General features: G+C 34.6%; 4 protein-coding genes across 10 annotated transcripts; 2 read left to right on the top strand and 2 right to left on the bottom strand.

The window, feature by feature from the left end:
* The first annotated feature begins 867 nt into the window (after positions 1 to 867).
* AT3G23840 (HXXXD-type acyl-transferase family protein) lies at positions 868 to 2,631 on the top strand. The gene is made up of 2 exons (NM_113289.3): positions 868 to 1,500; positions 1,621 to 2,631. Exons 1-2 carry the CDS (start codon positions 1,066 to 1,068, stop codon positions 2,446 to 2,448), a joined length of 1,263 nt encoding a protein of 420 aa, NP_566741.1. The 5' UTR covers positions 868 to 1,065; the 3' UTR covers positions 2,449 to 2,631.
* Positions 2,632 to 6,692: 4,061 nt separating this feature from the next.
* AT3G23860 (GTP-binding protein-like protein) lies at positions 6,693 to 9,174 on the bottom strand (the record flags this gene model as incomplete). 3 transcript variants are annotated; one of them, NM_001338657.1, is made up of 2 exons in its annotated part: positions 6,842 to 7,577; positions 9,104 to 9,174. In NM_001338657.1, the coding sequence occupies one exon, from the start codon at positions 7,571 to 7,573 to the stop codon at positions 6,842 to 6,844; it is 732 nt and encodes a 243-aa protein (NP_001327821.1). The 3 variants fall into 3 exon arrangements, with proteins under 3 accessions (NP_189028.1, NP_001327822.1, NP_001327821.1); NM_113291.2 differs by lacking the exon at positions 9,104 to 9,174 and having other exon boundaries at positions 6,693 to 7,534; NM_001338656.1 differs by lacking the exon at positions 9,104 to 9,174 and having other exon boundaries at positions 6,779 to 7,629.
* AT3G23870 (magnesium transporter NIPA (DUF803)) lies at positions 9,081 to 11,838 on the top strand. Of its 5 annotated transcripts, none has more exons than NM_113292.2 (8): positions 9,081 to 9,356; positions 10,025 to 10,328; positions 10,403 to 10,493; positions 10,584 to 10,744; positions 10,833 to 10,960; positions 11,042 to 11,179; positions 11,257 to 11,349; positions 11,435 to 11,796. In NM_113292.2, the coding sequence occupies exons 2-8, from the start codon at positions 10,142 to 10,144 to the stop codon at positions 11,642 to 11,644; spliced, it is 1,008 nt and encodes a 335-aa protein (NP_189029.1). In that variant the 5' UTR covers positions 9,081 to 9,356; positions 10,025 to 10,141; the 3' UTR covers positions 11,645 to 11,796. The 5 variants fall into 5 exon arrangements, with proteins under 5 accessions (NP_189029.1, NP_001326607.1, NP_001326608.1 ...); NM_001338658.1 differs by lacking the exon at positions 9,081 to 9,356 and adding an exon at positions 9,444 to 9,696; NM_001338659.1 differs by lacking the exon at positions 9,081 to 9,356 and adding an exon at positions 9,447 to 9,715 and having other exon boundaries at positions 11,435 to 11,838.
* Positions 11,839 to 11,874: 36 nt separating this feature from the next.
* AT3G23880 (F-box and associated interaction domains-containing protein) lies at positions 11,875 to 13,103 on the bottom strand. Its single transcript, NM_113293.5, has one exon. The coding sequence runs from the start codon at positions 13,042 to 13,044 to the stop codon at positions 11,950 to 11,952; it is 1,095 nt and encodes a 364-aa protein (NP_189030.1). The 5' UTR covers positions 13,045 to 13,103; the 3' UTR covers positions 11,875 to 11,949.
* Between the last annotated feature and the right edge of the window lie 485 nt (positions 13,104 to 13,588).

The following is a 13,588-nucleotide window of genomic DNA, read 5'->3' on the forward strand; positions in this document are numbered from 1 at the left end:
TAATCGACATTGTCGCACACCACTTTCTTTTCCATGATTCATTTCAATGTGAATTTATGTCATTTCATATTTTTTCAAGATGATATGACTCATCAGTGTCGTTTGGTGTGACGTTGGATAGAGCCACCTTGCGAATGTTCCCAATTTTGGGAAGTCACTCAAAGAAAAAGATGTGTGTCTCCGGAACTTATCAGGATAAGGATCGAACCTCTCATCTACCTATCTATCTACGCTTGGCCGTGCGTGGCATCATAGTTCGCTGATTTCTGCAAACGGAGACATCAATTTTCCAGTTCAAGAAATTTAAATGGAACGGTTAGCAGGACTAGTACCATCATGCCCCATGTATATATGTTAATAAAAAATATATATATCCACAACTTTTGTTTCCAACGTGCATCTAATCCCTAATTAAACCTAGTACGTACTTGCAATCATTGGTTAACTATAAAGTTCAATGGGATATTAAAAGAAAACTCAATTGATTACCAAAAATGGTTGCTCATATATTAAGTTATTAATGGTTTATCTTTCTGAAATTATTAGTAGTTTGGTACTGATCATATCTCATAAGTCATAACTAAAACCGTTTGTATATGTCAAATTTATATAGCTAATTAAGCAATATTTCATTATTTCTTTCCCAATACAATTCTTCTACATATTTACAAATATGAGACGATGAGTATATGTACTATAGATAGACATACACAACAACATATATGGTTTTCCAACACATTTATACAACAATGCCGTTGGTTACGTAGCCTTCTTTAGGATAAAAAACAATTAACAATGGGGTCACGTTCACCTACAGGTGACGCAAACACCTATTGTCTCTATGATAATATTATGCATAACAACGTGAATGAATTAATACAATCACAATCTATAAAGCAAGGGTGAAAGAGAGAAAGACACGTAGCCGAACATTAACAAATTTGAAAGAATAAAAACTCTTAAGAACACAAAAATATTTCTATATATATCCTACATAGCTAAGACCGAAATATCACTCAGAATCATCTTTGTCAATATTTCTCTACCATCTTTTGTCTCATAGCCATGGGTCTAGTTCAAGAAGAGGGAAGCGGTCCTGTTCATGGCTTTCGGTTATCAACCGTGAGTGCGTCCCTGCCGTCAGAGACAGGTACGACCCACGAGCCCACCGGTTTAGACCTCGCCATGAAGCTCCACTACCTAAAGGCGGTTTACATTTACTCGGCCGGGACAGCACGTGACTTGACTGTGATGGACGTGAAGGCGCCTTTGTTTTCAGTGTTCTACCAGATCCCTTGCATCATTGGCAGGTTCAGGCGACATGAATCGGGACGTCCGTACCTAAAGTGCAACGACTGTGGCACACGTTTCGTGGAGAGTCATTGTGATCTCACTGTGGAGGAGTGGCTCCGTGTACCGGACCGGTCCGTTGATGAGTCTTTGGTTTACCATCAACCAGTTGGACCAGATTTGGCATTCTCTCCTTTGCTCTATATTCAGGTACATATATATCTCTAGTTCTCTACTAATCTACGTTAAGCACGTTCCAAAAAAACTAAAAAAGAACAAATTAAGAAGTCCACACATAGAAAATCAGTTTAATTCGATTTTGTTGCGTAGATGACCCGGTTTAGCTGCGGTGGATTAGCTTTGGGCTTAAGCTGGGCTCATATCATGGGAGATCCATTCTCTCTTTCTCATTTCTTCAACTTATGGGCTCAAGCCTTTGCTGGTGGGAAGATCTACTGCCCCAAAACCTCTGTCACAGAGAGAGACTTTCAAAACCCGACCTCAACATTCAAAAAACCGGATTCAGTCAAACAGGTTGACCTGGTTGGAGATCTCTGGGTCGCTCCGAATAACAGCAAAATGACAACATTCTCCTTCAATTTAACGGTTAACGATTTAAAAACACATTTTCCGGTGAACGGAGACGGCGAATTCGAGATTCTCACTGGAATCATATGGAAATGTGTTGCGACGGTGAGGGGAGAATCAGCTCCGGTGACGATTACGGTTATCAGATCGGATCCGAAGAAGTTGAAGCCTAGAGCGGTGAGAAATGGTCAGATGATAAGTTCCATTCACGTCGATTTCTCGGTGGCGGAGGCGAGTTTGGAGGAGATTGTGAAATCGATCGGTGAAGCGAAAGATGAGAGGGTTGTGATCGATGAGATTGTTGATGATGTTTCGGATTTTATTGTTTACGGAGCGAATTTAACGTTTGTGGATATGAGTGAAGTTGATTTTTATGAGGCGAAAGTTATGGGGAAATCGCCGGAATCGGTTTATTGTAATGTTCAGGGGATTGGGGACGACGGAGCAGTGGTGGTTTTACCGGGGGTTGTGGAGGAGGAGAGGGTTGTGACGGTGACATTACCGGTGGATGAGATTGAGAAGGTGAAATGGGAAATGAAGAAATGTGGTTTGATCACGCCGTTAGTTTAACGGTGAATGAAGAAATCATTTTATGCGGTTATCGTTAATCGTGTTTTTTATTGTTTGTTTGGGTTTTTATTTTATTTGGTGTGTTTTATATAAAATCAAATAAATGTCATTTTTATAATTTATGTTTGTAGTTTATGAAGATCCACTACTAAGTGATAAACATTTAAACCACATTTTTGAAGAGGCATAATCATAAGAATATTTTTTTGATAACTAACATTCGTAAGTCAATCAATAAAAAAATGTCTACTAATAAAAGACATACCATTGGTGTTTAAGGATTTAACGTTGATGCTTCTAATCCATAAACGCATACAGAAATTTGTACCTGAACAATTCCAAAACAGGGCAGAACTTGATGAGTCACAGTAAAAAATCATTAAAGGAAAGGTCAAAAGAAGATTGTCTTCTAGTTCTAGGTAAAGGAAAATCGTCAAAGGAAGATTGTCTTGGAAGAGAAGAAGTGATTAGAGGACCAATAACCATAATAAGAGCCTGAAATTAAAGTTTTGCGCAAATATCAAATCATTAAACAAACTTTTATGCAAAATTGTCACGAACTAAAACATAATAAGCCTAACATATTAGTTCTGAAAACTTCAACATCTATAGCTATCATGCTACGACATGGTCACTACATCGACCACATCTACTTGGTACGACAGTGTGGGACTTTCGTCTTAATTTATTGGCAAATTTTTCGTTAGATTATATATCCGACAAGAGATTTTGGGAGTGCTTTTTGCGAAGTGACTTAAGATGGGATCAAGACACTTTGTGAGTTTCAGACATGTATGTTTTAGGTTAGGTTGTCCTCTTTTAGATACAAAATTTTTCCACTTCTTGTATAATTCGACAAGGTTTCCTTCTCTTTTCGTCTAATTTGACAAAATACTTTTCTACTTCATGTCTAGTTTTTTTATTGCTCTATTATTATTTTAAATTATTATATTCTTTGTAAAGTCTGTAAAATATTTTACATGTATCCTAATAAAATAAAAACATTCAAAATCCAAAAGATACTAGAGATTGACCCGCGGTAGACCGCATATTGATATTTTCATTAGAAAGTTAAAGATTTTATTTTAATTGATATTATATATATATATATATATATATCATATTTCCTAAGAAGTATATCACATTCCTATATTTTTATCAAAAAACGGAATTTTCTCTTTAAAATGATTCATACACATATGCTATTGTTTTTTTATGTATGATACATCTTAGGACGATTTTTATAGATAAAAAGTTTAACATTTTAAGTTATATATATTTTGTTAATATTGTTATTTTTGTTTAGTTTTTATAATTGTATAATTGTATTTTAATTGTTAATTTTAGGATTTCATCCATAGTACACACCATCCCGTATTAATATCAAGTCAAACCCTTTCCACCATCTAATTTTGTCACGTGAAATTAAACATCATTTTGTCATTTTTTCTAAAGTTTAAATATATATAATATTTGAAATTTCAAAATAAATTTAATACCGATCCAAACTTTATAATTTTATTTTGATTGTTATATATAGGTTTCACCCGTTGTATACCGTCCCATATTAATATATTTTTATATATTTATAATATTTAAATTTCAAATAAAGTTCAAATATTTATAATATTAAAACTTCATAACAGTTTTACAATTATAAATATTTAATACGTTTTATAAAGTATAACTTTTAAAAAGTTTTAATTTTGTAATATTTAAATTTTAATAAATTTTAAATATTTATAATAATTTGAATTTTTAAAAATTCAAATTTTTAAAATAAAATATATTTTTTAGATATATTTTGTAGGGACTAAATATGTAATAGAAAAAATAGTTAATTCAAGTATTTCATGCAAACTATAGAATTATAAGTTCTTAGCAATATATTATTTGGTTGAAATATAATTTGTAAAGGTTTGAATGTTAGTAGTAAATAGTAAATGGATTTTTGGCCAAAACATTTACGAAAAATGTATATATTGATGTATAAAATCAACTTAGACATGAAATATATTATTCAATAATGTAGATCATGAGTCATGTAAACACAATAAAGTAACTAGTTGGATGTACTTGAAGATTCACACTTCAATATGTACTAAATGGAATGAACATTAATGTTTGAGTAATTTGTGTTATGTTGAATAGAGATTTTCGATTAGGGTAATAGAGAGTTTGTCTCAACTCTTAACCACTTTTGAGCAATTTTAATTTTTGGATTACTAGTCATTGACTCATTGTAGTTAAAAGTTTATACTTTAAAATTTTAGTCCATAATATATATACTCTTTAATTTTCAAATCATATTGGCATATACATCAAATCCTATTTTCAAATCCTAATTGATGTATAAATTAAAACTATTATTACATCAAAAATAGATATGTTCACATTGGGCGGATGATGGCGCGTCACTCATTGTGCAAAAATTGTTCATAATTATGGATTTTTGGATGATGGCGCGTCACTCATTGGCCGGTTTGATTCATTGTTTGAATGTATCCTTTATGTCAGATTGATTGTTTGATCATGAACAACAACATCCAGACTCTAAAATTAGCAGTTGCTGCCCATCATGCCGAGGAATTGAGCTTGGTTATTGGTCAATTCCCATTCTTTTTTTAATTCAGCTAATCTTTTAATTATTAGCTAACCATTTGTCTTTTCCATTGAGAAAATCCCTATTGTCGTTAAGACCATGCAACTTGAACGAGTTCTTCATCTCACACTTTGTGGTCGCAAAACCACCGGTCCCATAGTCTCTCCCCAACCAAATTCTTTCCTTTGTGCTTAGGTATTCTAGTTTGAATCATTTATTCAGGAGATAAATATAACATTCTCGTTATCTAACTATCTTTATTTCTTCTCTTCTAGCTTCCAATTGGAGTTTTGTGTCTGACATTTATTAATCTCTTTCGCTACAGTTGCTCGTCGTAGGAGGAGCTGACATCAATCCTGCAGATCTGAAGGGAAATTCTCCACTTCATTTAATGCCCTCTTGATGGCGGGAGCCAGTGTTGCAGCCACCACCCTCAAAGGAGATACTGTAAGTATTTTTTCTTATTTTTCTTATGTTATTTCTTATTTATGAATGTGCAGGCTCTGCATTTTACTGCAAGGAGAAGTGACTACACGAATATCATTACTGCATGATCAAGAGTCTCTTGGCTGGAGGGGCCATCCGTGGAGCCATAAATGCTTTTGGAAAGGTAATACACCATTAGAGAAATATATACAATTATACATATCGTTTTTGAGTTTGGGTATTGTTTGATTTTACGGACACCTCTAATGGTTGCAGGACTATTGAAGCCATAAATCTTCTGCAAACTCCTTAACTACGTGTGTAGTTGCTGCAATCACTTGGATCAACTCTCTCTTTTTTTTTTTTTTTGTGTTGACAAAACATTGTGTGTTTGTCATTAACTTCTTAAGTAAATTTTAAGAATGAACAATATAAAATACTCTGAATTCTCTTTGTTTGAATATAAGAATTTACAACAAGATATGGTGCACGTGATTATTATTGTTAATTGTCCTTTCTTCTACGTACTAACCCTTTTTGAAAGAATATGTTAGAGGAGAAGGTGCTAAAATCTAGAGGTATATATTTGTATAGCTTTAATTGATGATTGTGGATTTTGGTTGTGAAATGCAGCATTTGAGTCTTTTCTCTTTATACTGCCATTGAAGGATAAGAAACTAAAGACTCAACTTGCTTCAAGCGGAAAGTTGTATGGGAAATATGCAAAAGCTGCTTCTAAAATCGAGAATGTAAGTTTACTCCTTCATCCAACTCTGGGAGAGATCTTGTTTGTTAGGCCCTTTTTTCATGTGCTTCTTGGAGATGAAAGAAGCTGTTGTGTTTATCTCTGTTTTGCCGTCAAGCAACTGTTTTGATTCTTCTATTCTTAATAGTTCAGCTCGTTTTAGGTGGTGAGAACATCTCTCTGGTTGTGGATCCTCCATGAGCCAGAGCAGAGGAACCAATAGTGTTGTAGACAAATAAATAAAAAATATTAAAAAATCAGTTCTTAGGAATATGCATGAACAAGTGGGTGTGGAAAAAGAGGTTATGCATCATGCATGAATTAGGATAATGTAAAATGTCAATACAATGTGGATATTGTGTACTTTATGATAACAAATATATCTAGATATGGGGGATAATAAGATAATGTTGTAAAGATGTTCATGTTGACATTTAAATGAAACTTGAGGATATGCTAAAGGGTAGGACCAGAAAAAAGTTATAGGACGATAAAGTTTGTTCGAGAAGTATTACAACAAAATTGAAGACAACAAACCAAGACAACGTTATAGCGATAGAAACTCAAGACATGTTAGACATGTTACTCACTTTTGTGAGGTTTAAATTGGAATGGGTTCCTTATATATGGCTTCCACCTTTGAGCCAGAGTTCATATCGACGATCCAATTCCTCAACCAAAAGCAGAGTCTCTGGATCAACAAAGTCGGCAGTTTCGTCTTCCCAAACAATATCAGGGAATGGGTACTTTTCCGGAGGCAAGACGTCCGAATACTTGTTCACCAAACTAGTAGCAGCAGCATCATCTTCCACACTCGCCATGAACTCCCTGACCTGATCGAGAAGGTTCAAAGCAGGAATGCAGCTCTTTGCAAAAGTAAGCATACGCGCAAGAGCAGTCACTCCCAGGGACCTGCACTTGTCCCTTGAGTCGCAATCATCGTCCTTTCTCAGAAGATCCACATAGTTAAAGGACATTACATTGACTAGCGTTTGTGTCACGGAGACTTGACGTACAGCTCGATCGTAATGATACATATTGTAGCGCTGATGGAGAAGACTGGCGTACACCGGATCAAGATGACGGACGCAAGGAAACTCGTGTAAAACATCATTGAGCTTGTTTGAAAGTGTTGTCCCTGCAGACATGACCTTGACGGCATACTTTTGACGGATATCGGAGATATCATCATGACAAACACGGTCTGGTATCAGGGTACAGTTTGGTATCTGATACTCAAAACGGATGGCTCTATCAAAATCCAATTCAGTCGGAACCACAGCACTTATCTTCTTGAATATGTTCTTCTCCATTGTTCCACAACGAACCATCTTGAATTTATTCTTGTCCATTTTTCTGCACAAGTAACCAATAAAAAAAACACAGGAATTACAACTCTTTTTAAAGATCCTTATCAATCGTATGCAATCTCAACCCCTAAGCAATTTCTAATCACACATCACATAAAAAGACTAAACATAAAAGATTTGTTAGTCAATCTAAGGCGATATTTTTTTAATTTGTTTTAAGAAAGATCCAAACAATCGTATGCAATCTCAACCCCTAAGCAATTTCTAATGACACAACACACATCACAGAAAGAGACCGTGAGTTTTTTTTACCGAACACAAAGATTTGTTAGTCAATCTAAGTCGGCTTTACGACAAAAATCTAGGTCGAACTTGTACAAAAGAGCGAGCGTGTTCGCATCAGGTCTAAGATCCATACAAACAAAACCTACCAAACAGTTGGGAGAGAGATATCCAAAGAGCTTGCTTAAGAGACTTGCGCGGAAAACCTTCACCAGCTTTTTATATGTCTTTACATAAACTAGGGTTCACAATCGATATCTCCTTTCTCTACTCTCGGTTTCGAATACCAAACCTCCATCTAATTTTGTGGCCCAATAGAGACTGTTCCGAGGCCTACTCAAAATGTCCACTATTGTTATTTTTCCGTTTCTCGGATAGCCAATCTTTATTTTTAATTGGAGTTTTAAACAACTAATGTAAAAGAAGAAATGTGAAATGATAAAGAAAGAAAGTGTCACATTCATCCGATTCGTCTTCATCGGATTCATCGGAATGCTATAACAAATTAAACAAACATAGAATTACATTGTTTTGTACCGTCGTTTAAACCTTTTTATTTCAAACATTTTGTCAAAGTTTACAATAAAGAAACGAAATTACAGTATTACACGATGCTTTCTCTCGACAAGTTTCACTCGTTGAATTGATAGATGATTATTCATTTTTCTTTCTTTCATTCTCAATGTATATTATAACTACATCATAAACTACAATCAAATATTCTTGGTCTTCGCACTATTTACGAAATTTGTCATGGTGATAAAACTAAAAGGCTGACTTTGGACCTTAATTACTCTTCATCGATTCCATTTAATGATCAACATCCTAATTCAAGGTTTTACCGGTATATACTTTCATGGTATTATAGGTGATTATAAGTTTCATAGATATCTAAAAAAAAACATTTTCGTTATATTTAAATTTTCTTTTGATTTTTGGACCGTGATTTCGTCAATATTAGATGGTTTTTTTTTGTATAAAAAATAGAAAAAATTCACTAGCGTAATTGAATGACGACTTCCGTATTCTCCACAACAGGAATAAGAAAATTTAGCAAAAAATCAAATAAAATCTTTCTCAATATTGTTTTCTATTAAATGTCACAAAACAAATTTGTTAAGAGATAAATAAAAGTAATTATAACATAAAATTTTTGTTAAGAAATTTTAACATAAAAAAAGTAAATAAATAAAAATGTAAATGAAAAAAGGAAGCAATTAAAGAAGGTGGCTAGCATGTAAATTGTTAAGAGAATAATGTGCATTAGCAATTTCTGAGCTGTTGCATTACCTATATCCGCTGGATTCTCTCTCTCTCTCTCTCAGATTCTTCAAATCTTCCAGTAGAACAAAAAAAACAAAAACGAAAACCCTAATTTTTAGAAATTGTTTCAGTTTCAACAGAAGAACAAAAACAACTAGAATTTTTTTAGTTTTTTGTGCGTCCATGGCCTCTTTAGACTCAGATTCTTCTTCTTAATTAGTTTTTTTGGTTTGTTTGCTTTGTTCTTTTTGGGGGAGAAGAGAACGTGGCAGAGTTAAAGGTACCATTCGAATATTCTAAAACACGTTCTTGCTCGTGATATTTTTTTGCCTACTTTAATTTATCTTTTTCTTATTGGCAATCACAATCTCAAATCGTTTTTGAGTGCTGTGTAATTTTGATGATCGTGAATAAATTGGATTTAGTTCTTTGGCGTGTTCTTAACTTAATTACTGGAGATATTTTATTGATTTGAGAATTAATAGTTAATGTGTTATTTAGGTAACGTATATGAGAGGGTTTTGAGGTTTCATACGTTAAATTTTCTGCAAAAAATCAGAGAAACAATTCTAATCAAAATTTCAAAACTTGAAGGACCGTAGATTCTCTCTCAAGGATCGGTTTGATTCTATTTTTGAAGTAATTTTTTTTTTGTCTCTTTCTTCTTCTTCTTGTTTTTTCTTTTGGGCTTTAAAGATTTGTCGATTTTTTTTCTCCTTTTGAATTCGATATGATTATATTTTCTCTGAATCTATTTGTTGGGAATTTTAATGTATTTGTTCTCTGAATCTATTCTTGTGTTTTGGTTGATGAGCTAATTATTAAAGTAATCAGTAGTAATGATCATTTGGATTTTGTATGTGGCTTTGCTTATCTTTTCTCTATAGTTTATCAGAAAAATCAGATTTAATTGCCTTTTGATGTTCTTGTTCTGTTTTGTGTCTCCAGATGCAAGAATCTCTTTGAAGTAATTTGGAATCTTTCTCCCCAAATTTTATTCTGGGATAGTTTCATATTTCTGGCTGATTCATCTTACTTATATATAAACAATTATATATAGCTAAGATGGATCAAATGTCACCTGATAACATAAATGGAGTCATTTTAGCAGTGTCTTCAAGTATCTTTATTGGTTCTAGCTTCATCATCAAGAAAAAAGGTCTCAAGAAAGCCGGTGCAAGCGGTGTCCGAGCAGGTGAAGGAGGGTATGGATACTTGAAGGAGCCATGGTGGTGGGCTGGAATGATAACAAGTAAGTCTTATCAAATTCTGCAAAAATGTTTTAGTGATCATTGACTAAACATGTGTTTTGTTCTCTTAATTTAGTGATTGTTGGGGAAGTAGCTAATTTTGCAGCCTATGCATTTGCACCGGCTATTTTGGTAACACCTTTGGGAGCTTTAAGTATTATATTCAGGTATTCTTATTGTTGAAAATGGCATCAGTATCATATATTTAGATTATAGACTATGGTTTTCTTGAAAACAAAGATCCATGTTTTATGCAGCGCAGTGCTCGCGCATTTTATTTTGAAAGAGAAATTGCATATGTTTGGGATACTTGGTTGCATTCTCTGTGTTGTTGGGTCTACAACTATAGTCTTACACGCACCACATGAACAGAAAATAGAATCAGTCAAGCAAATATGGCAGCTTGCTATTGAACCAGGTATATTTTCATAAGTACCGCAAAGTTTTGGTGTGCAAAATCGATTCTAGTGAAGATTGATATATATATGAAAGTTCTGTTTCATCAGGTTTCCTTGTGTATTCTGCTGTGATTGTGATTGTGGTGGCTATACTGATCTTCTACTATGAACCGCGCTACGGGAAGACTCATATGATCGTATATGTCGGAATCTGCTCCTTAATGGGTTCTCTTACTGTACGTTTTTCTTGAGCTCTCTCTCTATTTGTTAACTATGTTTCATGGGAAATTTCTTCATGCTTTCTTGTGTGTTTTTAGGTTATGAGTGTCAAAGCTGTGGCGATTGCGATTAAACTGACATTTTCAGGGACGAATCAGTTTAAATACTTCAACACTTGGATTTTCATTTTAGTAGTTGCAACTTGTTGCATTTTGCAGATCAACTACTTGAACAAGGTAAAGAAAAAACACTAGTAAAACCTAACCTTCATATACATTTTACTGAGTTTCTCTCTTTGTATTTGGCAAAAAAGGCATTGGATACATTCAACACAGCGGTTATTTCTCCGGTTTACTACGTTATGTTCACAACATTCACAATCATAGCTAGTATGATCATGTTCAAGGTCAAAATCAAATCTCTATTTCCTTTTTCTTCTTTCTCAAGTAAATAAACAGTTTCTTAATATTTCCTCTGTTGTGTGATTACAGGATTGGGCTTCTCAGAGTGGATTAAAGATTGCAACAGAGTTGTGTGGTTTTGTGACGATTTTATCAGGAACTTTTCTGCTTCACAAGACCAAAGATATGGGAAACAGTGCAAGTGGTCGTGGTTCTATCTCAATGCCTACTAGAGACACTCCTGTCTTCACTAATTCAGGATCCGGTCGGAGCTCCAGCTCTGATAAAGTAGCTTCCTGATGATCTAACGGCTCAGATTCCTTCCTGTTAGGAACCTTTTTTTGGTTTGTTTCCCACATGAGGATGTAATTTTTACGACTAAATTGACTTAAGAAAACAAGAGTTTAATTTTTTCTAAGTAGATGTATAATAATGATGTGCATATAAGTAACCGAACCAAATCCAGATTATTAATTCTTGAATTTAAATATCCATATAAGTACTGTTTCTTTTCTATCAATTGATACCAATCTTAGTTAAATCGAATCGAGCTAATTTTTTAAATAAAATCTTGGATAGAAACATTAGGAACAATTTTTTATATCTCAAAGATCATTTGGAGAAACCATTGTCTTGAGATAAACTTTGGCGTCACGACAACCACTTATGCTGTTTGAAACTGGGTAATGAAACCTTCCATTGGAACAGTTATAGAGAGCTAAACCGGATCTAAACTCCAATAAAACCACTAAACCGTCTGAGATCCAAAGCGGTCGAACAAAGTCGGTCAAACCAGGAATGCTCAAGAGTTTAGACCAAGAATATACTTCTCCAAACTCCTTCATCACCCAAACATCTGCATTAGCTCCTTTGCAATAACACACCATCGAAAGACATCCTCTTAAATCTCCAAGCGTCATTGTAAAACATCCTCTGCCACAACAAACTGGCCCTGGAAGCTCCTTGAACTCATCGCGTGACATATCATACGATATGATCGTCCATGACGATGATGAGGAAGTGGCTGCCCAGTTTAGTGTCCCGTTGATGTAGATTCCGGATCTTGATTTGTCAGCAACAACAACTCCAGATGGGAAACTTGTGTTGCTTCTCCATAGCTTTTGTCTCGTTGAGTAGATCTTTGTCTCTATCTTCACTTGGTGTCTTTGTTGCAACAACGCAACCACTTTATAGTCATCTTCAGATTCATCATAACCAAACCCATACGTTACAACACACTCATCATCGCTCGTTTCAAGATCCGAACTAGACAATCTTTGTTGAAGCTTGATGGTTGGATTCCACAGGTAGAGACTTTTGTCGTAATCTACGTGGAAACAAACCAATCCATGGCACGTCCCCACGACTTGATAGTAATCTCTTCCTAAAAGCTCACCATCATGTTCTGAGACGTAGACCGTTGACGCGTTGTAGAGAGAATGGATGCAGCATGACTTGAGATGGTACCGAGACGTTGTTATGACTCCGTAAGGACTCTTCGTGGAAGTAGTTGCCTTCGATGTCTCCAAGATCAAAGCGTGTTTCAGAGCAAACAGAGTCTCTGAGATCAAAGATCTCCAGGAGCTGCAAACGCATTTGAATCGCGTCAATGACTTTACGGGTAGTCTTAAGAGAATCTCTTCCATCATTTCAAGAGGAAGATTATGAGGTGAGAACATCTCTCTGGTAGTTTCATCCATGAGCCAGAGCAGAGGAACCAATAGTGTTGAAGGATAATAAATAAGAAATATTAAAAATCATTTCTTTAGGTATATTATCCGCATTGGGGTATACCGGTATAGCATGCACAAGTGGTTGTGGAAAAAGAGGAGATGCATGTGTCAGGATAATGTAAATTATTAAATATAATGTGGATATTATGTACTTTATGATATAAATACAGTATACAGTATATATTTAGATATGGGGGATAATAAATAATGCCGTAAAGATGTTGACATTTAAATGAAACTTGAGGATATGCTAAAGGGTATGACCAGAAGACGTTAAAGTTTGCTACTTATTTACGTTTCGTATTAAAAATTTTGGTTCTTGTCATAAGCAATAAGCACCAAAGCTCCATCATTAACTACGATGGACCGTGGCAGAAAATTTCCAAAGTATTATACCAAAACAACAACTTTGTAGGGATATATTGAAACTGAAGACAAATCATAATGGCTTTGAATGGAGGCAGCGGACAAAACGGTCCAATTTGGTTGCGGTTTAATCCATTTCATTTTT

Source organism: Arabidopsis thaliana, chromosome 3 (genome assembly GCF_000001735.4).
Source record: "Arabidopsis thaliana chromosome 3, partial sequence".
NCBI lineage: Eukaryota > Viridiplantae > Streptophyta > Magnoliopsida > Brassicales > Brassicaceae > Arabidopsis > Arabidopsis thaliana.